This window comes from Brugia malayi (genome assembly GCF_000002995.4).
Source record: "Brugia malayi strain FR3 genome assembly, contig: Bm_v4_Chr3_scaffold_001, whole genome shotgun sequence".
NCBI classification, from domain to species: domain Eukaryota; kingdom Metazoa; phylum Nematoda; class Chromadorea; order Rhabditida; family Onchocercidae; genus Brugia; species Brugia malayi.
This window is the reverse complement of record NW_025062477.1, coordinates 238668-265245: the sequence shown is the minus strand read 5'-3', so window position 1 is coordinate 265245 and position 26578 is coordinate 238668. Positions and strand designations below refer to the sequence as shown.

Here is a 26578-nt window from a genome sequence, read left to right as displayed (position 1 = left end):
TAACTCGAAAAAGGCAAATGGATGAACAAACAGATAGTATATATGTACATAAACAATGATCGCTTACCCAAAGAGGAATGGTGTAGTTTGAAATGGGTGGGAACAATTGAAACAGGTTAGGTTGATACTCGTATCGTTCGATGTTATATTGCTCGGTATGACTGCTGATTGTTATTAATGACGATGATGGCTGTAATAGCAGTGATAAGAGAATAGTGATAGTGGTGATAGTCATCACTACCGCTGTTACATTTGGTCAGTGCTATCTTTTGTCTTGTGGTGATAATGGTGATAACGGTCATGATAAAAATAATAATTCTTGCTTATTAATATCACATTAGCAAACGTCCTTCAGACAAAAGGATGAATATTTAAGTATTTCTTGGTGAACAATTTCATGAATTATGTACATTACTGTACTGAAGCTATCATCTACATCAATAAATCAGGAAACTAAACTGTTCAGTAAAAATTTAAAAACTTTGCTTAGGAAAGGAAATGTATTGCTGATATTTGAAGAATATAGAGAAAAAGAAATAGAAGCAAAGATGAAACTTCAACATATAACGAAATAAAAAAAAGTTGAGAGTTAACAAACACGTGATTACTAACGTCGGAAAAACTTGAAAACGTGAATGCTTTTTTGCATTTGCGTTTTGGTTTATTAACATCAGTTAAAAAAATATTTATAACAGAAAAATAAATAAAACAATGAAGATTTATTGCAAAATTTAGTTTCAAATGAAAGTTGAACTTATGTTGAGACAGATGCGCTTATAGAACGTATGTAATTGTACCTATGTGATATCTAATGCCTTTATTGATATTCTTGGGTTGTTATTTTCAAACATTAATCATCTTAAACATTATTCACTACTGCTCTTTGAATCCTTATCGGAAAATCAATATCAACCGGAAAACCATTCTTGCTTACCAGAAGACAACATCGGAACATCCCAACGCATCAGTTATTCGAAGATGATTAAAATACTATTTCAATTATTTATCAACTGTTGTCAAGATTTCGACATATTTTGTAACGATCTGTCTTATTGAAAACATGGATAAGCATTTTTCAGACCTAATTAGAACTTCAAGAAATATTCCGGATTATTATTCGGTATAGATTGCTGTAAAATAATGAAAAGAAAAGCTTGAAGTGATGAAATAAATGATGAAATGGAGTTGAGTTCGTTGTAGGAAAAAAGAAAATGAAAAATAATAAGTCCGAAAGAGAAAGTGGCCTTCATGTTTTCATTGATTATCACAATACTTATACAGTACCTTGCCAACAACAACTATTGTCAATGATTCAGGTGTGAAATATATACTGTCGAGACAAGGAGTCGAGACAAGGACAGATTAGCAAGTACAGTCAATACTCCTCGCTAAGTTTAAAATTTACAAAATATGCAAATTTGTCAAGTACATTGTTCAGAACAATAACACAGTAACGATTCTGTTAACGGTTAGAGCATTAGTAGTAATTGTTGTTGTTGTTGTGTGTTGGTAATATAACAATATTCAAAATTTTTAATTATGTTAATTTAGTTCAGTTATAATGGTTAATTACATGTTTTCGTGTAAATAAAAGAATGTGAAAAATTAGAAAATTGTCACCATTTTTAATAAATCTAATTTGGGCAAAATTCTAAATTGTCAACAACAATTCATTGCAACCTGACAACACGAAGAAACGAAGGATAATAGTTCGTCGTGAAAGACATAAAGTTTTATAAAGCATTAATTTGGGTTACACACTGTTCCAAATGATTGTAGTTCAGTTTTCAGCATTTCAACAACTTTCACTTCTGAAAGGTAAACAAACAAAATTAGTGAAACTTAGCGATTTGAGGAAAAAACTTTTTTCTTTTCATTCCAGCCGACGACTGATACTTACTCATTTATTCATTTTTACTTCTATCGGTTTAAAATGCTTTGTCAAACTTATCTTTCGGCTTAAAATGCTTCGTCAAACTTATATCTTTCGGCTTAAAATGCTTTGTCAAATTTATCATTGCTGTTTAGATTACAGATATTTTACTGATAATTGTCTAATCTCGAAATGTTATCTGAATAGAAATTCAATCATTCAATCTTTGTGTCCAAACCTATGATTCATCAATTCCTTTAGCCACAAAATTATTATTCGTATAAACAACAATCATAAATCATTTACATCAATTATGAATGTTATATTGAACAAACAAAGACAAACGAACAGAAAAAGACGAAGAAGGAAAGCAGAAATATTTTACAATATCACAAGGGCGCACTCGGTACTTAATTTTACAAAACGCACCCCATACCTTTCATCGACGATATTAGTAAAATGACAGAAAGTATCAAATCTCACAATTTTCATTTTCTCCGAAACTTTCAAAGACTGTCATTTTTTACCGAAACTCCGAGAAACAGAAAAAAAAAAAAGAAAGAAAATGATCGATACATTTTTAAGGTTAAATTGAAATTTTCATTTGATGATTTTTATTAATTTTATTGCCTTTTATTTTTTAATCATTTCCAAAGAAGAAGTAACTTATTAAATCGATGAAAGATTACAAGGAGACTCAAAATTTGTCATTGTAATTCTTTTTATGCTTTCTTGTTTATTTTCAGCAGAGTGATCACAAGAATTTACAACTAGTTACTACGTACATGATGCTTATCCTTAATTAAAGATCATTTTAAACAACTAAGTATACGTCAAGTACGTGGTACTTTTTAACCTGATGACTTCAGTATTAATTTCATTTATTTCGTCAAACCATTGGAATGGGATAACCATAGAAACACAAATTGTCCGTATTATAATTTGCTCCTTTTAGTGATAAAATCATTTAAGATTTGTCCGTTTCACGTTATTTCCACGTGTTGATGGATGATTATGACTGCTTGATGTATTCGTTTTCATGGTAGCATACAAGGCGTAACTTATTAGTCGTCGTTATTTGATGTACACTGTAGATTTTTCTTTTTTTTTTTTTCTTTTTAATGACGTGATGATGCTACAACTATTATTTCAGAACGAAAAATGCTTTTGATATGAATAATGAGCTAAGGAAAGCAGCCGTTATGTTCTTACGAAATGCTATTGGACGTATATTGGCCGATCGTGACATCAAGAGAAAGGTTGGTTTATTATCCAAGAAATCTCTCTTTCTTAATTATGCATTCTATCGTATTTTCGTATGATCGAATTAGGTTTTGAGTAGAAATTGTTTTTCCTTTGTTTAGTTATTCCTTCTTTCAGGAACATGCTCAATTACGAAAAGCATGTGAGCAAGCAATTGAAGAGCTTGATACTGATAGAATTGATGAAGGCCAAGGTACTACGACTAATGTTCTACCATCTAAGGGCCAGTATATATATGCTGATCGATATTTCTTGCCCTTTGACCTTGCTTGTCATTCCAGATTGCCACGAATTGTTATTATTGCTCTCGACTGCTTGCAGGTTAATTTTAACAAAAACTAACGTATCTTCTTTGAAAGATGTTTGCTCGAAAATTCTTTTATTAAGTCGAGGAAAGTCATTTCACTAACCCTAAACAAAAAGAACTAATTTAGACAATTATTATGGTGACCAGTTCTATTCATAGTAGGAATTACTGTCATGACCTTTCGGTTGTTTCTTTTTCTTATCATAATTATCAAATAAGAAATAATTATTTGTAGAAATTAATTGCATACGGTCATTTGGTGGGTAATGGAATTGATGTGGCAAATCCAGATCGTCTTTTAATTGATCGTATTGTCGAAGCCATATGTTCACCTTTCTACGGTCCAAATACGGATGAAGGTGTTCAGTTGCAAATCTTGAAGGTTATGAACCATCTCTTGATAATTCTGCTGTGATAAATAACACTTTGATGACGATTATTATATGAGCTAGTTGTTTGAAAAATAATTACAGTAGTCTAATTATGCTGTTATTAAGTAATAATTGCCTTAACAAGCATTCGTAGGTAGTGCTTTTTTTCCTTTTTAAAAAATTTTAAAAATTTGTAAAAATAGCAATTTTTTTTTTACATTGCTGTCACAATAATTTCATATAAAGTCAACATGACTTTGAAAATTGTTCATCTTAGTTTACGTTGCGCATTTGCGAAGTTTCTTACATTGATTATATTTAATATGTTTTTTTTTTTTTTTTTTCAATATAATTTCACTGTAGGCAATATTAGCAGTTGTACTCGCACCAACATGTGAAGTACATAGAGGCACGCTTCTTTTGGCAGTTAGGACATGTTTTAATATTTACTTAGCTAGCCGAAGTCCGATCAATCAATCAACTGCGAAGGCTTCTTTAACACAGGTAATAAAAATATCAAAAATAAATCGGATTTTTTGTTATGCATGTAAATTTATTTACTGATTTACTTGATGAATGAGAATTAAAGTTTTATTGAGTGTTGAGGTAATTAATACAGTCTTTGGAAGTGCACTGAATGCAGGAGATGTAGCTTCGTCGCCACACCAAAATGATGAAAAAGTAAGTTTTGGTATTTCTAAATATGAGCTGTAATTTCGGTTACCAGCCAATTACATAGTTTTTAATTTTTTTCTTTGAAAGTCCATATTTTTTGGTTAGATTTAATAATTATTAAATTGAAATTCCTTTTGGTAAATCCATTTAAGAATTGCATTAGTCATATGTGGGTATTTACTTTATAAATGCATATCTTGGATGATTTAAAACTATTCTGTGAGATTTTACCAAGGCTTAAAATAATGATATTCTGAATTACATCTGAAAATGCTTCATCGTCAGATTGTGCGAGCAGTTGTTAATTATTTGGTGGGACAAGTATCGATCAATACCGATTCTGCATTAGGCCACAGTAATCATCAGGGTTCGACTTTTAATGTATGTCATTGTTTTTATTGAAGATATGCATTTCTGTTATACCAGTTGCACGAATAATTTTAAGTAAATTTATGGAATTTCTTGACTCTTCACACCAGAGTATAAAATGTTTTAGTCGGTGTTTTAGAATAAAATGTTTTAGTCGGTGTTTTAGAATAAAATGTTTTAGTCGGTAATGGCTGAAGTATCATTACCATCTTCTTTTACGTTAAATCCAATATCAATATCAATGACGTCAGAGTCCGGTGAAAATATCAGCGAAGATTTACCATCCGTACATTTGCATTTTCGCACTGTGCAGGAAGAAGACGCATTCCTATTGTTTCGAGCACTTTGCAGACTTTCAGTTAAACCAATTCCCGAACGATCTGATCCAAAGTATGCTTTGTTTAAAAAGAGAAATGAAGCTTGTATTGGCATAATGAAGGAATAATTGATGAATGATTTTAAATTGTAGTAGGATGCATTTTCGCAATTTACATTTTGAAAAAATTCCCATAAATTTCTTTAGCAGTCATGAATTACGTTCAAAGGAGTTATCGTTGGAAATGTTGTTGCTCATCGTGCAGAATCCCTCATCCTTAATACATTCCTCACAGCCTTTTGTACTTGCACTGCGACATTTATTATGCGTTTCACTTTCACGAAACGGGGTTTCACCAATTGTTAGTGTTTTTGAAAAATCATTGGCCATATTTGTACAACTGGTCAATAAATTCAAAATGCATCTGAAAGTGCAAATTGAGGTAAGTCATATTTTTTTCAAAACAAAAATGCAAAAAGAATTGGAATTCATATTGTATCATTAATAAATTTCAGTGAAAAGATAATCCTTTTTATATTGGTTATAAATGCATTACCACATATTTATCCCTCATCCTTAATATATTTCTCACAGCCTTTTTGTACTTGCACTTTATCACATCCAAACACCACTATAGTTCATGAGTTTTTTTTTTTTTTGCAGAATATCGTAACTTGCAGGTATAATTGTGTGTGGTTAACTCTAGTTTTTTTAAAAAAATATTTCACTGTAAGTTTGCTAGAGTCAATCTATAGAACTGTTAAATTTCTTCAGTATATGTTAAAGCAAAGAGAAGGGATATTTTTTTATATAGAAGAAATGATAATATAAATAGCCTTAATTTTGTAGGTTTTCTTCAAAGAAATAATTTTTTCAATACTGGAAAGTAGCTCAAGTTCATTTGAACATAAATGGATTGTAATTAACATGTTGGAGAAGATTTGCGAAGATCCACAAAGTATGGTTGATATTTACGTGAATTATGATTGCGATCTTACGGCAACTAATATATTCGAACGTATCATTGATGGTTTGTTCAAAGTTGCGCAGGTTTGTACGTATGCCGAATTTTCCGCTGTAGAAAGGTTATTTGAGGAAATACTTTAAAACTTCGGAATATTTTCGTGAGACTGGTAATTATTACATATTCATTTATTGCAACGTTATAGACAACTTATATATATATATATATATATATATATATATATATATATATATATATATATATATATATATTTATTTATTTATTAACTTGTTCTAAGGGTTTCTAAACATATCACAGACGCGATACGGGTTCTTTGAATATATTGTGTATATGTTAATGGTTGTACGTTATGATGTTGCACGGTTTATTCTTTATATTTCCTTGCAACTAGTATTTAAAATCAACTCACTTAAACGCTTACAGTGATTTTAATCCTTCTTTATAGGGAGGATCCGTTTCTGATTACGGAAGTTCAGCTGCTGTATTACAAAAACAACGCGAACGGTCCATGAGAATTCTGGGGTTGGAATGTTTAGTTGAATGCTTGCAGTGTATGGTTGATTGGTTTGATGATATTAGTTCTAGTCGACCTCTTCCTGATGGTTTGTAGTCATTTTTGATGATTTTGCGAAAAAATTATATTCCTAAATAAAATTATGAAAAATACATTTTTTTGGAAATTCAGAGTATTTAAAGTATCTGAAACTCAGAATTTTAAAATCTTATCGCTGTAATTAGAAAGGATTGCGCTAAAGGAACTTGCATCAAGGTTTCACATGACAGGAAGAATTTCTTATGTGCACATACTGTTTTAAATCTTTTTTAAAAAATGAAGTGTGGGCTCTGTACAAGAAATTAGCACAAATTGTTTGCAAAAATTTCTCTTGTCTAGGGAATTTTGATTTAAAAGGATTTTGTTTTTCAAACATTAGACTCGAAAAAAATCTGTAATAACAATTTATATTCAAGATTTTTTGAATAATTTCCAGATGCGGAAAGTATAGATGTATCATCGGCTGAAGCTATGATACCACAAACTTCAGCTGTGTATCAATTTGAGCAATTGAAACAAAAGAAGGAAACAATGGAGCATGGAATTCATCTGTAGTGTTTTATTTCCACCTAATTTTCATATTAACATTAATAGTACAACAGAATTTATTTTTTAAATCGAAATTATTAAGATGAAATGAAATAAATTCTGCATATTGCAGATTTGCTCGAAAAATGAATCAAGGTTTAAAGTTTTTGCAAGAAAGGCATTTAATTGGTACTAAACCAGAAGATATTGCTACATTTTTCCATAATGAAGATCGATTGGATAAGACTGTTGTTGGTGATTATCTTGGTGATGGTGATGAGTAAGTTTCTTTATTCTTACCCAAAGCAAATTACAATTATGGGATTTTTGGGTTTCCAGGAGTTTTTGGGAGATTTATAAGCACTTTGTAAATCTAATTTTAAAATTACGGATGCTAAAATCTATGAAAGTTCCAGTTTCAACAAACGAGTGATGTATGCTTATGTAGACCAAATGGATTTTTCGGGTCGAGATTTCGTTACTGCTTTGCGGCTATTCTTAGATGGATTCCGTCTTCCTGGTGAGGCTCAGAAAATTGATCGGTTAATGGAAAAATTCGCATCACGATATTGTGAATGCAATCCAAAGTATGAATTACTATATGAATTATATATAAATGAAGAGCGTTTATTTAGTAAACTATTTAAATATCTACTTAAAGTAAATTTCAGTTATTTAAAAGCCTTATTAAATTTAGAGAGTCCTCTTTTCATAATTTTTAATGGATTTAAAAGGGAAGCTTAATTTGAAGTCTTGGTCTTTTCGCCTCTGCCGATACAGCATATGTTCTTGCATACTCAATCATCATGTTAACAACTGATTTGCATAGCCCACAGGTAAGATTTTTATTCATTACGCTGAATTTGTCAATGTGTTACTGACACTTTGGTCTAGTCACAATAGCAAATCATTATGTGTCTGATCAGCTGATCAGACTTATTACCATTGCTGGAGTTGTCAATTGCTGTGAATGTTCTTTATCCCTTTTTTTGAAGTTGAAATTGTCTCAACTATGTCTCAAGTCTGAGAGATTCTTCATCATAACAATTTTTTTTTAGAGTTTTCCTGTTGAAATTTACTTTACATTTATGTATTTTGATAATATTATTAGAAGCACAAATTTACAAATAAATTTTGTCTAATTCATTCTATTTTTTCTTCATCGATGATTTTTATTTTCAAAAGTTCTTTACCTACAAAATGAATAAAAAAGTTTGAATATTATTAGGTACGAAATAAGATGACAAAAGAGCAGTATATATCAATGAACAGGGGAATAAATGATCAATCTGATCTACCACAGGAATACCTATCCGATATATACGATGAAATTGCAGGACGTGAGATTAAGATGAAACCAGGACTCAATAAATTACCTAAACAGAGTAATTTACTTATTTTTAAATTTTGAAATACAAATTTAAAGAAAAATGGGGAGATGTGTTACTTAATTTTAATGTAAATGAAAGATGGAATTTCGATTTCTCTATCTAGATGCAACGGCGACTTCAGAGCGACAGCGTAAGCTGTTGCAAAATGTTGAATTAGCGGCCATGGCTCAAACAGCTCGAGCACTGATGGAAGCCGCATCTCATTACGAAGCTGAATTTACGTCTGCTTCGCATTGCGAACATGTTAGGCCAATGTTTAAGGTAATTTGTACCTAAAATCTCTGACAATCTTAATAAATACGCTATTAAAACACAACATTTAATTAGAAATAAAAAAAAGAAAAACTTAGTTGCAAATTTTAAGTAATTACCACCTCGATTTCTTTTTCGGTTCACTGTTCATCGTATTTTAAAATTGTTAACCCAGTTCATTTTTAGATCGCTTGGACTCCTTGTCTAGCAGCATTCAGTATTGGATTACAAACTTCAGAAGATGAAAGTGTCATATTTTGGTGTCTGCAGGGATTTCGTCTTGGTATCAAAATCGCTTGCATCTTTCATTTAATCTTAGAACGAAATGCTTTTATACAAGCACTAGCGAGGTTCTGTTTCATTTCATGTTTAATTCTTTTGTTTTTCAAACTACAATTTTCCTTCCCATAAACTTTAATTGTTTTTTGTGTGATTTTTGCTGCTTCATTATATGAATATTATTTATTACGTATTTTATAATAAAATTAAAGATTTACATTATTGACTGCGAAAAATTCTATGGTGGAAATGAAATCGAAGAATATTGAATCAATCAAATTATTATTAACTGTTGGCGAAGAAGATGGAAATTGTTTAGATGAGTCTTGGATTGATGTGGGTTTTTCTCTGTACTCGACTACGTTAAATTATCACTGTATGATAATTTATATTATAATGATAATAAAGTGTGTGGAAGGTTTTTTCATACATTCTTCCATTTATTTCTTTACTCATTATTAATTAGGCTCTAAATGGAGAAAGAGGTGAAGAGTGAATAATTAGCTTGAATTTTTATCTTATTTTTGTTAGTTGATAGCACGATTAAAAAAGAATTCTCGATACAAATTTCAGGTACTAAAATGTATTTCGCAGTTAGAGTTGGCCCAGATGATTGGCACTGGTGTTAGAAATTCAAATAATTCAATTGTTAGCGGTTCTTCGGTCCAGTGTAATTCAAATCTTATTTCGATTATTAATTATTAATTGCATGTTTTATTATGAAAGTCTTCATTTTAAATACATCATACTATAGATTTTTATAGATGGGTTGAAAAATGCTTCTCATGTGGATGAGCGGATGTTACAAGAATGTTTGGGTGAAACTACCTCACAGAGCGTTGTTGTTGCTGTCGATAGGTACTTAAAAGTGGTTTTTAATTTTTTTTTTTTCTGCATTCACTCACCATTCCTTAATAATTTACCCTTTGTTTTAACTGAATCTTTTATTGCAGTTGTTTGGTACAGAATTGAAAATGTGTTTCAGCGACTCTTTTTTTTTTAGTTTTCATATTTTTTTCGTGAGACAAGATTTCAATGAAGGATGAACAAGTTGCAGGATATTTCAAGGATCATCAAGACTGGATGGCGATGCTGTGGTGCATTTCGTGCGAGCTTTGTGTGAAGTTTCGAAGGAGGAATTGTCAGCGAGTGGTAATCCACGAATGTTTATGTTACAGAAAATAGTTGAAATATCATTCTATAATATGAATCGTATCCGTTTGCAGTGGTCTAGAATATGGACTATCCTAGGAGAACATTTCAACAAGGTGGACATTTTTTTTCAATTAGCGCTAGTTATTTTCTATATATCTAATTTGTTTAAATTTTAAATTTGTTGTAAATTTTTTTATATAAGCTTTCAAAAATTTTTAGGCAGGCTGTAATGCGAATGAAAATATATCACATTTTGCTGTCGATGCACTACGGCAGTTATCGATGAAATTTTTGGAACGAGGAGAACTGCCGAATTTTCGTTTCCAAAAGGATTTCCTGAGGCCTTTTGAGATTATCATGAATCGAAATAGGTAGAACAGTTGATTCTCCACTTTCCTAATTGTGAATGTGAAATATCTTGTGCATGATAAAAAAAATATTTATTTCTAGTTGACTACCACTCTCCTAAGAAAACTCCTTATTTTTATGAATCTTCTTTGAATACAGAGGTGTTTCTGGGACGGGCGAACTAGAAATAAATGGTGAATTTTTTCAGAGCTTTCCAATCTCGAGAATTGGTTGTAGAATGTATTAATCATATGGTAAATACACATTATAACAAAATAATATCCGGTTGGAAAAACGTATTTTCTGTCTTTACAATGGCAGCCAGTTTGAACGATGAAGGAATCGTTGAAAATGCATTTACGACAACTAATTTTATAATTAGTTAGTTTGGAAATGTCTTTTTTTGTTTACTATGATCCTGTTCAATTTGTGATGAAAAAGATAAGGACGAAAAACCATTATATAGAATAAAGGATTCGTCATTAAAATATAAAAAATACCAAAAAATAATTATAAAATCTTAAATTAAATTGCATCTAAAAAGTAATAACTTTTCAGCTACGGTATTTGCTACAGAATTTGGCAACGCACTGGATTCATTTCAAGATGCCATCAAATGTTTATCAGAATTTGCATGCAATACGGGTTTTCCAGATATATCCATGGAAGCAATTCGACTAATACGACTTTGTGCAACATATGTTTCAAGCAATCAGCAGCAATTCATAGAACATCAGTGGGAGGATAGCGCAAATTTGCAAGACGCTCAGCGGATTTTCTTACGTGGATGGTTTCCAATTATGTTCGAATTGTCGTGTATTATCGGGAGATGTAAATTAGATGTAAGAACAAGGTATTTTTTGTCGATCTTCCTTATAAGCTAAATAATGTTATAATTTATCCGTAGATAGTTGCTATTATAAGTGCTCGTCGAGTTAATCGAGCTAGTCTTATATATGATAATGTCGCTAGTGGATGACAAAAGATTTTAACACATTTTTCAACAATTTTGAATTTTGTTAGGACTTGTTTTAGATTTTAACTTGGAGTTTTGCATTACTCTAGGTCTAATCTAGAATTGATGCGAACAATTCCCATCACGTTTTTGGTCCATGAAAATTATTTCCCTTGTGACAATTAATTATGTAATTGTATAACTCGTCTATCTTATTTCGCAACTGAAAAAAAAAATCATATTATATCTTGTGTAAGAAAAGTTATCGCAATATATTTTCGGAAATAATTCAGAATGATTCATTTTATTTGTTGTTCTTTAGTGATAACACTTTTGCAGAAGTTTGACTGTTATGTTCGAGATTATGAAAACATTTGGAACAGAATTCAAGAATGAGTGGTGGAAAGATTTATTTCAAGTTGCTTTTCGGATTTTTGATGTCATGAAATTGGCTGAGGAGCAAAATGAAGTGAGTGTAATGCATTTTTGTGGAGTCCGATTGACGAATTCTTAGGAAAAAGCATATACTGGCTGATAAAGGAAGACGTTGGAGAATATTTCTGTTTCAGAAGCGAGAATGGATGCGAACAACGTGCAACCATGCTCTTTATGCTGTTGTTGATGTCTTCACTCAGTATTATCCTGTTTTATCAACAATTTTATTAACTAACATTTATGAACAGTTATACTGGTGTGCTCAGCAAGGTCTGTTTTTACCTTTTAGATTTATTAAAAGTAATCTCGTATTTCACATATTAATCTCTAGAAAAAATTTGGTAAACTTCTATTTCTTTTTTTTCTTCAACATTTAATCATATATTCACTTAACTTATCTAAGTTATAATGAATGAAATATGTGTAATTTGTAATACTTCTCGTTTTCTTTAGAAAATGAGCAGTTGGCTCGTTCAGCTATTAATTGCCTAGAAAGTTTACTTCTTCTCAACGGATCCAAATTTACGGTTGAAATGTGGAATGAAACGATTATCCTGATCGCGAATATTTTTAATGTAACACTTCCGCACTCGTGAGATTTTTCTAATCTTTGTTATTTAATTATTGACTTATATTTACATATACATTGTTAGTTAGTTCCCAAGATATCTTCCCAATTGCTTTAGTAAGTTTGATTTTATTCATTTTTCTGTAACTAGAGATAGTGAAAATTGAAAACATGTTTCGTAGTGAGGTATTCCTTTTTTATTTCTCCTTTTTCTTCTTTTTTTATTTTTTTGTTTATATTCTTAGAATTAGTTGAGAGTGAGTTAAAAATGATATAATATATAAGTTATAATATAAGTGAATGTAAAAAATGTTTTTCACAGATATGAATTTTAACTTTAGAAAAAATGTTTAAAGATTTTGCAATATTGGATGATTGGAAGCCAAAATTTTGAAAATTTTAAATTGAGAATTTTTGATAGATTACTTACATGGGAACCGGATGATGTCCTGAACACGTTTATCATACCAAATGGTGAGAATCACCAAGTGAGCAATGATGGTACTCATCAAATAGTGTTTAGTTCAAGGTTATCACTACATTTCTTTCTGTAAATTGCTTTCAAATTAAGGTAGTTTATTTAAACTCTTGTAAGTAAAATTTGAAATTTGGTTAGTTAAAACCCTTCAGAAAGTAAGCTGTATTATGTTTAGGTCGTAATTCTTTGAAACATTTATTTGAAGCATTGCCCACTTTTTAATGATAACTTAACAAATGCTTTTTCCATATCACGAGATCAACAAATTACTTAACTCAAGCTATATTGAAAAAATTTTTTGCTATATTGAAAAGTATCTTTTGCAGCGGTAACGATGCATTGTTTACAACAGTATTGGTTCGATGTATTGTACAGTTGGAGTTAGTCGATGCTGTAAATAGTATTATATTCGGTCAAGAGTCTGTGAAAAAGGTTAGTTTTTTTGTTTTAAGTATATTTCAAATTTGAAATTGACTTATGTGATAAATAACAAGATATAAGGTTAATGAATTGTAATTGATTTACGATATTTTTTTGTTGTCTTTGATATTTCTGTATGTTAACTACCTTCTCTAGCAACACTTTTCAAGGATGAAGCGAAAGCAAATGCAGTTTTATCGATAGTATCACAACCAGAATCATATAACAAACCTACTGGACAAGAGTTACGGAACGGAGATTTTAAACAAGAAGTTGTTGATAATGTTGAGAACGGCACCTTAGAAAGTACAGATGGAGGCCTCTATAAATATATTGGTACCATTTTATGATTATTTTAATCAAACTTTCATTTTTTTTATAAAAATCCAAAACTTCTTTAATGGTGAAACGTAGTTGGTGCGGTTTTTCTTGATTTCTCATAATGCTTTTTTATTTTATAAAATTTTTGGATAAAGATTTTTTGTTTGTTGTTCTTCAAGGGAGTTTTGTAGTTTATACAGACTTAGATATCCATTGTTCAGATTTGTTATGAGTTGTCAACAGTGAAAATGACGCTTTGTTCTCATATAATGGAGTTTGTAATTAAAAATCAAAATTGGCTGTGTTACAGAAGTGGATCATCTCATGCGACTGGTTGAATGTCTTCTTGATTCTCATACTCTTGCTCAAAAATTTAATGGCAACAATACTCAGCGTACGTTGCTGTGGAAAGCCGGTTTCAAAGGTTCAGTAAATTCTTTTGAAATGCAAGAAAATTTGCTTCAAAAAAGATTATTATGTATTTTATGTGATTCTTACATATGCCGCTCGCATATATTCTGATCATATGTGTATTTGGAAGTTCCGATGCATTCATAATTTCTCCTCTCCTCAAAGTGGTTTTTTATTTTTCAGTTCCTTCGATGTAGTAAAAAAAAAATGTCAAGTCTAACATTTTTCATACCCCGTTCCGCAACTCTGATAGGTTATGAAAACAGTATAATATAAAATTAAAAGAACATATCGAAGTTTATGAGAAATGCTGAATAAATACTGTCCGTTTTAAACTCTAAGCAGTAAAATAAATCTTTCTGAAATAATTTTATGCAGATGATGTGGTAGTAGTAAAACATGGAAGATACTTTCAGGTCGAAGTAAACCGAATCTTTTGAGACAAGAAACACGTAGTGTACGAACTGCTCTTAATATATTGTATAGATTATATACTGATACTGGAAAAACATCAGTGCAGCAAAAAATTAATATCAAAATGAAATTGTTGAGGTTTGCATATACTTATTTGATTTCTAATATATGTTTTATTTCTTTCAGCAGTGGCTTCTGTTTATTTATAACATCGAGTTAAATGAAATTTAGATGTATCGTGGAAGATGAAATCTCATAGTTGAAGTTTGTCAAATAAGGTTGCATGTTTTATATGTTTCTGAAATAGGACTAAAAGAAATTGGGATGGAAAGGATTCTTACAAAATAAAGATTCCAAAGCTCACCAGTTTTTTAACTAACAACATGTTTTGAAGGGTGGTAGAGAACACGCTCGATTACTATTCAGAATTAAAATCCGAGCAACATCGACAAGCTTGGATTCCGGTGGTGCATTTATTGCTAGAAAAAACAGATGCACTTTCTTCATCGCAGGTACCAATGATAACATGAATAAAAGAAGACGAGTTTGTAGTTTTAGATGTTCTTTCCATCTTCTAAACTGCTTAATTAAATTTTTTTGGCTTTAAAATGACATACGTTTGTTTATTAGATGCTTTTGATTATATCTCAGCATTCCTTCCGTTACAACAATTAGTGGATGGTTGAGGGTATTGATGAATTTTTCTAGTAAATCGACTTTTTATATTTCCTTATGATTTTTATATACAGTTATGAAATTTTTTTTTTTCATTTCATTCTTTTTTATTCTAGCTCATTGATCTTGGTCAAGATTATGCGATAACTATGTGCCGTTTGGTGGAATGTGAAATGCGTGAAGATTTAAGGTTTATTCTGAGTAGGGTTATCAGAAAAACGATAAATATAAATTATACTGTTGTATAATGTCCGTTATTATTGATGAAAATTGCTGCACCTTTTTAGTTAGCATTTTTCACTCTCTATACCATAGGTTGTGATATTGGCAGTTTTTTCTGGGAACTCCAACTTTTTCGTTAGTGGTTCTTAACGTCATATTTCGAAGTGCTACATTCATACAGATTTTTAATATTTTATTAAAATTTATAGTTATTCGTACATCATTTCCTCTTTGTTTTTTAAAACATATCGACAGCATTACGACAGTTTGACAGTAATAGATTCCTACAATTTTCCAATAATTGGTTTATTTCTGAATTCGGTAGCCGGTTGTCAATGTCGCAATAATTATTTTAAAAAGTGCGATAGTGATTGTTGTGTTTTGCTCACTTAATAGGGCCAAATGTGCAAATTCTCGAAAAATTCTAAATAATTTGCTCGAATGTCTTAATTTTTTTCGGAACAAAAAAAAAAAATTGAAAGTTTTCTGTTCCGGCAAACTTTGTGCTACAGAAATATGTATAAATTTGCATTGTAGTTAGTTGAAAAGTTTTAGAAACAGATTTTTATCTTAGAAACAAATTTGTATCTGTTGATTTTCATTTGTAAATTGTTGCAAACTCTAAGAAATTTTAATGACATTTTGAATAAATTTTTTTTATAAAAGAGTAAAACTTGTGATCGTGCCATTGACTTAGTTTTGATGTTTGCTCACTACTATGCAGGCGTTGTATAACTTTGCACTTTTGCAGCAAATATGCGTTGAGGAAACTGTTACATATCATTTTTGACTTTATTATTTTGGAATGGTTGTGATTCCTTATTTAAACAAAAGAGTAGTCATATCTAAGATGTATTACTTATGGTGCCTGGGGATCAAAATCGATTGGATTTCTTTTTGGTGTTTGTCATAATTCTGTTTCGTGTTGTATTTTGAATGTGAACAAATTTCATTTAGCACTTTGTAACAAATCTGCATGAAAGCAGTTGCATGTCAGAGTTTGTTTATTTGTTTTTTTAAAAAAAAAAAAACATTTGCATTGATTTTGAGGAAGAAGCATTAGTATGTAGGTGGTTGTTTTTTAAGAATCTTTGGGAAATATGTCAATAACAAACTTTTAAGTTTGTTATTTTCTAAGTCATCGGAGAGATTTCTACTATTAATAAAGAATGAACAAACAGATTCATTCATAAATTGAGATTGATCATTCTTGATTTATGATCAGGTAATTCCATACCTTAGAGGTAATGTCGCAAAGATTAAGTCAAAAATTCTCTGAAGTTTCCCATATTCCACACTTTTTTGAAATCCTTACACGAAAGACAAAACATGTACATATGTATATATATACATGTATGTGTGTGTCAAGCTTTAAGCATAATATTTAGGACAACTTTAAATTAAGAGCAAATAATGTGCGCAATAAGCTATACGATCCCAGTGCGCACTTTCCGCTGAATCTCTCGGAACTATTAATTGGCTCTGACTTCGAACATTTTGTTTATGATAAATTATTATAAGAAATTCTAGAATTTGCTTACCTTCAAACCCTTTTACAGTTTATGTCATTTCTAAAAATTACTGACAGTGTTCATTTTACCTCTTTTGCATACATTACACCATGCGAGAAAATCTTTCAGAGTATTTTTCCTTTTATGTCATTTGGCATTACATTTAATTGATTGTACCTTTGCTATCATACAAATGGAATTTTGTAAAGTGGAGAGTATTTTATTTGATAAAATGTATTCTTTTTTTTTTTTTTTGTTTTGGGATTCTGATGAAGTAAAATTTTAATTTCATATTGATAATAGGAAGTACTGTAGTTCAGGGCCGTATATGTCAACAGTCGTATTGATTTCATTAATTGATATTGAAAATTCTGTCAGAATAATTACTTCAAAATAAGTATTACTGATTGAAGTTTGGAGTGTGCAGCACATTTATATCAGATTTCATCTGAAAAATTCAATTTTCACAGCAGACAAAGAAGGCTTCGAGATTTGTAAAAATATTTCTAAGAATTTTAAAATAGAAGATAATAATGGGAACACGGTGTCATTTTCCGGAAGGCATAGAATGGGAAATATTCATGTAATGCCTAGATTATATGTAGGTGATGGCTTCCAGTTCAAAAAAAACGAGAGATTGTGTCATTCTAACTAAAAAGATGTATTTTTTATATGCTCAACGCCTAATTTTGTTTTTGCCTGTTTTATCTAAAAAAAATTCAAATGCTTTTCTTTATGATCCTTCAATTCAATTCTCTATTCAAAATTAGCATTCTTTTTTTTACACAAACTTTAGATCATCATATCATTTTTATTTATAATGTCCAGTTTAGTGTGACAAGTGACAACTTCTATTCCTTCTTTTCTGTATCATTTCCAAAACACTACAAATTAGAAATTTTTCTGAGAAATTGTAATCTTAATACCTGACGTGGTCTGAATGTAGACGTCATCTTTTCTTTTGTTTTTTTCATTTTTTTTCGTTTGTTCATTTGATAATTTCTCAATTGTTTGCTGCAAAGTTTCAGAAACTGTCCAATATAAAATGGAGGATTGCTTCCAAAGTTTTACTATATTTTTTTATATTAGCAGAGCAGAAATGTACAAAAAATGCCATGGTTATATTGTAAGCGAAGTAGCACTTTTAACAAAAATGCTCCAAAATTGTGAAACTTTAACTGAAACACACAAAAAAAAAAAAAAAAATCTAACTTGAAATGCAAAGTTCAAAGGAGCAAACGTAAAATACTAATTAGTTTGAAATTTGAAGGAAGCAGAAAATTTTGTCAAAACGTTAAAATATTTTGATTTACAAAGACAGAAATTCGGAACATTTAATGCATCATAAAATTAAAATTTTGATGGTGTTATATTAATTCGGAATTTTTAGATTTTGTAAACTGAATACTCCAGAAAAATGCCATATATACATGCTTTCAATGTACAAGACAAACATTCACGTATGAATTTTACGGTATCACGTTTATTCGAGAATAGATCACGTGCCGTTTCATTCTTTTTATCTTGTTCATTCAAAAATTTATCCAGTTGTTTACTGTAATATTGATTATGAATTAAATGATGGAATGTTGGCCGATCAGCGTCTTCGTAGAATTTCTGCATAATGAAATGCATCAGAAGACACATAGCTACAGTAGCTATAATGCCAATCACTTCGATAATCAAAGGGACGAAATCGAAGTCGAGCATTGGATACTGATGAATTAATGTCTGATGTTGATTTACATCACTGAAAGTACCGGAAACGGAGAAATAGAAGAATATCGGATTGCAGGAAAAAGTACAAAAGTACTTTCCTGATTTGTGGCAATTAAAAAATCACATCATCCAATAAATCATCTGCTTAATATGATTATACAGAGTTGAGCGAAAAGTTTAGACGATAGATTGAAAATAAGAAAGGAATGGATGGATGGATGGATGGATGGATGGATGGATGGATGGATGGATGGATGGATGGAGAAAGGTTAAGATTGAGTTATTCCTACTACATCTATTTGCTTGATTGATGCTATCTGGGAGAGAAGAAATTTCTTTGCTAATAATAAACAGCAAAAAGGAAATCTTAGAAAGGACACAGTGAAATTGAATAATAAAAATTGTTCAGTGCTGCTCGAATGTATTTCTTCAGTTATATGCGACAAATTCATTGTTGCACTTTCAGTTAAGTAAATCAAAGAGTGTATGAAACGTGAGCCTTCTCAGGTTTATATTAACTTACCTGTATGCAAATTTCTCAAGTATGAAATATTCTGAAGTGGATGACAAGTTTGCATCTTTTGCTTCATAACTTTTATCTTAGAAACAATACAATGAATTAGTCTCTGTGAAAATGAAAGGTTATCACTATTATATGATAAGGAATGAAAGATTCAGAGTTAATATCACTAATGAATATAATAATAAAGTTATGAGAAGGTAAAAAAATAATGGAACTAGAAGTACTCCTGAATTCTCCAAAATTAATATCATCAAGCCAACGATGATATTCATCAAGATTGTAAAATTGTTAAAGCAACAGCAAGTTTCTCTCAATCTTTTACTTCTGTTCAAAACAAAATAAAATATGTTTACTAAATTAAATAATAGCCAATTTAAGGAACAGCAATTATTTAAAGGAGAATTCATGAAACAGAACTGAACAACATTGATTTGGAAGTGTTTGTCAGTTCATCAGACGTTTTCCAGTTGAGATCACTCTCGCGATCCACTGTTTCGATACCTCATTATATTTTGCCAATGATGTTCTTTTCCGTTTTTTGATTCAAACGAAAATTTTGGATTCCATTTTCGTGAACTAAATTGGAAACTATTTTCTGGGATAAAATCTGAGTATGAGAATGACAATATTTTGAAAAGCCATTTGCTTTAAAATTTAAAGACAAACGCCACCGAATATTTAAAATTAAAACATAAATGAATAAGGCTATTGATCGGGAGAAGTAAATAAATATAAATAAAATGTAAATTAAAATAAACACGTGAATTAATTAGTTATTCTAACCATTTATTTAATATTTAATTAATTATTTAAATTAATTGACTAATTATTGTTCATTTATTTAATCAGTTATTTAAAAATGAGCAGATAAATGAATAAACTAATTACTTAAATAAATAAATACTAATGAATTTCGAAATTGATTTATTTAATTAATTAATTAATTAAAATATATATATAAACAGGGACTACTTTAAATTCCGATAGATGAAGTTGAGGGTATACGGATTGCAGATGAAATGGATAGTACGAATTTTGTGAAAATGCTTTTAGTTTGCTGAGAAATTATGCTTCAGAATTGGAAGATGACTTTTTAGATCTTAAAGTTAAGAAATGGATAAAACGAATAACTTTTTATAGATTCAATTTTACGAACCGGTGATGGAGATAAAACGATGCAAAGTTTGTTGAGGGTGGACGAGCTATTAAATTTGCTAGAGTCATTTCACCTATTGCAGTAGATACTTCTTGCTTTTCACTTGATGAATTTGCAGAATTCATTATTTCCATTGCTGGTAGTTCTTCTTTTTCTGGTTCCGGTACCGGTCCAACTGTTTCATTCTAGAATAAATTCCTAAAATTATTGATTTCAGTACAACAAATATCTTAATGATATCACAAACTCTAAGCAACTTATATTTTTCTGCAATGCTTATATCTATACATATGTACAGGTTATGTTTCATCTACCTGTGATATTTGCTGAGCACGATAAGCAGCAAGCTTTTTTAAGTAATCCTTTTTAGCCATTTCTGTCCTCTGTTTGTACAGCTGAAAAGCGCAAATTAGTGATTTACTGCTTCTAAAATTTGAAGGAAACTTTTCACAAAATTTCAGAATTTAACTTTCTTATTTCAAATTTCTGATGAAAAACTAAGAAAAAACTAACGCTCTTTGCATGGTAATCTAACGAATCCCACATTGATGCTACAATTTTCGAGACTTCTCCAAAACTAGCATTTGGACTCCTTCCTTTTATGGTAGCCTGTGTATCACGGAAAAATAAAGCATATGCTGAAACAGGCCTGAAATGGAGGAAAGCATTTGCAGTGAAATTATGACTTTGTTCCAGACAGTTATTAGTTTCATTTTTTTTTTTTAATATTGTTCATACCAATAAGTTTCTTTCATTGTGCAATTCGAAATTTGAAATATCAAAGTTCAGAAAAAGTTCAACAGAAGTACAAAGCGTCCTACTTTTGAGGTTCATTTGGATCCTTTTTTGGGCGCTTTTTCCTGATCGTCCGACGTGAAGTCCGGCTGGTCACCTGATTCGTAGTGTCTGTCACTACTGTTTCGTTAGTATTACTCGTTGTTGTAATAACATTGTTACATGCAGCAGTGGCACAGACATATGTTTGCTCTTCTTCAGGTACCAACGATGGCTCAATACAGTTCAAATCCAAATAGCAGTCATTCTGTTCAATTCCATAAATTCCGAAATCAATGCAACTGTTGTTTTCAGTGCAGCAAGGTGGTGTAGCTGAATAGTAGAGTGACGTCGGATGGTACATCTATTGTTGCTGTTTCCTTCTAAAGAAAGAAGAGTTCATCATATGGCGACAAAAAGGCAAATTACAATTTAGATTGCTATTAGATTTAATGATCCGATAGTTTCATTCTTCATTCAGTTATGAAGTGGTTTGAGTGTTGTCGTTTCATCTTAAAGTACTCACAAATGATGAAAAAGTCAATCGCTGGAGTATTTCTAAATATATAAGTAAATTTACAAATGAATTTATAAATTTTACAACTTTTCTTTTTTTTTTGGGAAAACGAAGAAAAAAGAAAGGAAATCAGAAATTCCTTTTTTTTTCATTTTTTAGGAAGGAATGGTAATTGTGACAATCGATCAAATATCACTGATAGAACAAGTATAATTCGGGCAATATCTGAATGAACGTAGAAAAAACTGAAGCATTTTCTCACAATTTCGCTATCATCGTTTTTTTTTTTTTTAATAAAATAAGGGGGAAAAAGAATTAATTAGGGTTTGGGAAAATGAACAGGAAGGGAACAGTAACAGTAGTAACAATTACTGATGGATGATTACCGCAGGCAATGACAGCTCATTCCCTCCACCTCTTTTTGCATTCTTCCTTAAATATCTCGGGAAAGAATGAGTGAAAAGGGTGGGTAAAAGAGATGGAGGGAGCGAATGAAAAAAACATTTATTTATTTACATTCTGTTGTTGTTGTTATTATTGTTGTTGTTGTGGCTGTCACTGTTGCTGATTAAACCTGGTTGAATGATAATGATGGATGAATGTTTATTTTTATATGGTACTCCAAGGAATACCTCAAATTATTCATTTGATTATTTCAATTTACAGATGTTGTATATGGTATGGGAATGGAATGAATTTTAATTAGGATAATTAACGGATAAGAAAATGAATGAATGCCATATCACACTATTTTTTCTTCCACAATTTTGCCTAGTCTGAACTAATAATAATATACTTACATTCTCACCGAGATTGTTCAGACTGATTACTTTCATTCTTCTCTCTCTCTCTCTTTCTTTCTCTCTTTACCTGTTTGTAAAATTCATTCTTCTCTATCATACAATACATAAATATGCGTGTAAATTAAAATTCCATCTCATCAATTAACATTTTTTACAAACGTCCCACAATAATACACAGAGACATCCTATGTATCTGAATTTAAATTAATAACTCATCAAGGTCACCATACGTCTCAACTTTTACCATCTCTATTAGTAAAATTTAATTTAAATAATGATCATGACAAGAGTCGAGTGGAGAAGATAGACAAATAAGTGAATGAACAACAGATGAATTTCGATGCAGTGAATGAAGAGGCATCAGTAACGAAAAGTCAAGTGGACGAATAAGTAAACAAATGAGTAAATGAATAAACAATAAAGTAAATGGATAAATATAACTTTTGTTGGGTTTACAAAAATTGAAATCATATAAAAAATCATCTCAGAACAACAAGTTAAATTACAATTTCGTCCACCACAAAATTAATAACAATTAGGCAGTCATGAGTAGAGGCAAAAGCTTATTTTCGAAAAAACATCGTGCGGGAATTATTTAATCAAAATTTAACTTCTTTGAGTTTTTTTTTTTTTTTAAATCTCTGTAAGACTTAATCACCGAATGAAAATGAAAAAAAATGTTTTAATAGCCAATATTGTTTGCTTCTTTTCTAAAGCTAAACAATATTATTATGTGCATGAAGTGCCAATGACTGTTAACGGTGATGTTTTAAGAATGAAACCAATTTAATGAGCTTTCTTCATAAACATATATTTCAGAGAAATGATTACAGCTGTAAAAAAAAGTTGAAATTAGAGTGACAGTGATATGCTATTTCAAAAAAAAAAAAAGAAAAAATATCCTTCTTGACTGCAAATATTTTTATCATTTCTCTTAAGTAAATTACAAAAGAAGACAAAAATTAATTACTACAAAGGGAAAAAGAGTATTTGAAAACGAAGAGAAGGATGAGTAAGCAATAAGAGGAAGAAGCATATCATGGAAAAGAAGGTGCAAAACTATTGACAAGGTAATAATTATATCACAATAATCTCCTTCTTAACCATTCAAATTAAACAAGTTTTCTTCTATTTTTCGGCCAATTTAATGAGGGCAAACTGTCACCTTACATGAAGAACATTATTATTCACAACATGAAAATGACAAAATAGAGATATTTTCACTTCATCAGGCAAATTAATTTCAGCATCAAACAATAATACTCTATCAAATGTTGTTTATCTACTGAAATTAATTTGACAACCATTTTTAGGAACGAGAAAAGAAATGGAGTGATTAGTTGCAAATTCTTATTTATCGATGGCACAATATTATAGGTAAATATGTAAAATAGGTAAATTATGTAAGGGGACAAAAAACTCCTGCAGGCATTTTCTTAAAATGAGTAAGCATTGGTATTGTCATTTGAAAGTATCACTTCTTTCATTGGTTAAAACATTACTTATAGGAAAAGTTATCATTTCTAAAAGCCAAAAATGATTTGTACAGAGGGACACCTCTAGGCAATAATCGCCTAAAGACGATTATCAGTGATTGATGTTTTCAGCTGGCATTGTTAAGTTTCTTCCCTGAATGCAATCAGTGTCATTGGAAGGAATAGTTTAAAAAAAAAAAAAATTAGAAACTAACACACTTTTATACCATTCAGTCAATAATCCTTACGCTAAACGAACTATTGAATACTTTAATTGATAGTTTAGTTTGCAAACCATTCACTCTTATGTTTCAATTTCACGAAACATTCAGCCAGTGAAAAAGGTTTAACCATTAACAAAGATATTATCCTTGCTGGCAAATTACTAATAGTACAAGAATTATGCATATGTATACATATGTCTGTGTGTGTGTGTGTGTGTGTGTGTGTGTGTGTGTGTGTGTGTGTGTGTGTGTGTGTGTGTGTGTGTGTGTGTGTGTGTGTGTGTGTGTGTGTGTGTGTGTGTGTGTGTGTGTGTGTGTGTGTGTGGGGGGGGGTGGGGGTGGGTGTGGGTGTGGTGTGGGTGTGTGTGTGTGTCTGTGTGTGTGTGTGTGTGTGTGTGTGTGTGTTGTGTGTGTGTGTGTGTGTGTGTGTGTGTGTGTGTGTGTGTGTGTGTGTGTGTGTGTGTGTGTGTGTGTGTGTGTGTGCATGATCATTATTTAAAGGAGAATTGAATGGGAATTACTGATAAGTGATGAAATTTGCGCAAGGTCAACACATACACACACATACATACACACACACACACACACACACACACACACACACACACACATACACACACACGGTACGTCTGGTTGCTAAAAAGGGAGAGAACGTACAAAGTTCGGTATTTGGATGCCAGAATTTTACTACAACTATGCTAAAAATGCCAATGACCGTTTCCTTTGCTCTCCCTTCCCTACCATCCAATTGTAATCAGTAAATTTCAAATCAGTTCTGTCTCTCTTCCTCTTCTAATTTTCTTCAAAAGAATAAATTCATCAAAAAAAAAAAAAAATTTTTCAAGCTATTTTTTTGAGTGAAAGGAATTAGTGAAAACTAAGGTAATCATGGAATTAAATTATCCGCGCTTAATATGCACTGTATTTCCACTTATTATACAACTGAACTAATATTACTTAAAAGAAAAGAGAAAACAAATGATTGTAGGATAAAGGCACAATGAATATTTCACAAATGATACAGTGATAGGTTATCAGATATTATCAGCAAAAAAGTGATAAGACCAACTAAATGAAGATGGATGGATGAACGGTGTAATCAATTCCCTTTAATGATGAATTTCCGTGAACAGTAGAAGTGCATCATTTATATCAGCATTATCAATAGTTGAATGACTACTGATTAGTCCTGGCCAATATTAGAGGACTTAAAGACGGTCGCTGAAAATTCGGCCTTCTCAGTTGTTATTTTGAACATTTAATAATCACTGAAATTATTTTTGAAGAACTATCATATTAGTAAAATTCTATACGGATTTAAGCTTATTATAATCGTTTAAGCGGAAATATTGGCGAAAGAAGAAGAGAAGGAAGAAGGTAGAAAGAAGAAATTATAGGGCGGTTGTCAACTGTTTAAAGATGAAATATTCTGAAATTATTCCCACTCCTCTTTGTAATCTCTGCTAATTATACCAAAGCTTTCATAATTAGCTATTATACATTTTGTCATATTGTTATATCTCATCTGTTAACCATTCTTCAATCAGCAACAGATGCTCAACGTGTTACGTGCATACTATTACGCAAGATTCATTTATATGGATGATCCTACATATTTTCCTTATGGTTATTCTTAAAATGGATGACCTACATAACCTTTACAACAAATGCAACTTTTATAATGATGAACTCCATTTAATTTCAAACTGAATCATTCAATTTAATTTTAATTTTCCTATTTAATATGAAGAGATCTAATAGCGCTGTTAGGAAAGTGAAAAGTACTGTATATAAAAATGTCAAAGAATTGGATATGAAAAAAGAATTAGTGAGAAAAAGGGCAAGTAAAAGTATCTGTGCACGAAAGAAGAAACGAAAAGTAAGACAAGATGGTAGGAAGAAGGACTGCAATAGGAATATTATTTCGTAGGAAATTGGTTTTTCGAATTCATTACCTACTGGACTATCTGATTTCCTATAGTTTAACTTATAATTAATGCATTGTTCTCATCAATAACTCATTGCAAAACTGTTATACAATTCCATCTGGTACCATTCACCCATCTCTTTCATTTCCATTTCAATTATAAATCATTAAATTTTGCATACTGTCCACATATCCTAAGGCCATCGGCTGCTATTCCAGTAGTACAGTCTTCGGGGAGAATATGGCTTGTGGAGCGGTTTTCTCGTTGTCGTTCGAATATTTGTCATTGTTTCAGTTTTTATTTTTAAGTGTGCTTTGACGGAATGATATTCTTACTTTTATGTTTGCACACTTTACCGGAATCGCAACTGTACCGGACGATATA

General features: G+C 30.8%; 2 protein-coding genes across 5 annotated transcripts; one reads left to right on the top strand and one right to left on the bottom strand.

Annotated features, from left to right (window-relative positions):
• Positions 1-3045: 3045 nt before the first annotated feature.
• On the top strand, positions 3046-15590 carry Bma-agef-1 (symbol, putative; the record flags this gene model as incomplete). Of its 4 annotated transcripts, none has more annotated exons than XM_043079570.1 (34): positions 3046-3132; positions 3254-3457; positions 3679-3825; positions 4178-4318; positions 4421-4495; positions 4775-4870; positions 5040-5248; positions 5385-5616; positions 6024-6224; positions 6605-6761; positions 7149-7263; positions 7374-7520; positions 7657-7827; positions 7992-8076; positions 8469-8625; positions 8735-8892; positions 9070-9233; positions 9375-9498; positions 9736-9832; positions 9927-10020; positions 10220-10430; positions 10537-10688; positions 10874-11046; positions 11224-11518; positions 11960-12089; positions 12190-12325; positions 12509-12647; positions 13045-13152; positions 13428-13533; positions 13692-13857; positions 14153-14266; positions 14670-14805; positions 15062-15179; positions 15459-15590. In XM_043079570.1, the coding sequence occupies 34 exons, from the start codon at positions 3046-3048 to the stop codon at positions 15588-15590; spliced, it is 4977 nt and encodes a 1658-aa protein (XP_042935504.1). The 4 variants fall into 4 exon arrangements, with proteins under 4 accessions (XP_042935504.1, XP_042935503.1, XP_042935505.1 ...); XM_043079569.1 differs by having other exon boundaries at positions 5382-5616; XM_043079571.1 differs by lacking the exons at positions 9927-10020; positions 10220-10430; positions 10537-10688; ... (10 more) ...; positions 15062-15179; positions 15459-15590 and having other exon boundaries at positions 5382-5616; positions 9375-9538; positions 9736-9791.
• Positions 15591-19790: 4200 nt separating this feature from the next.
• Positions 19791-21611, bottom strand: Bm4188 (HMG box family protein; the record flags this gene model as incomplete). The annotated part of the gene is made up of 5 exons (XM_043079568.1): positions 19791-19893; positions 20474-20658; positions 20788-20868; positions 20987-21122; positions 21295-21611. 5 exons carry the CDS (start codon positions 21609-21611, stop codon positions 19791-19793), a joined length of 822 nt encoding a protein of 273 aa, XP_042935502.1.
• Between the last annotated feature and the right edge of the window lie 4967 nt (positions 21612-26578).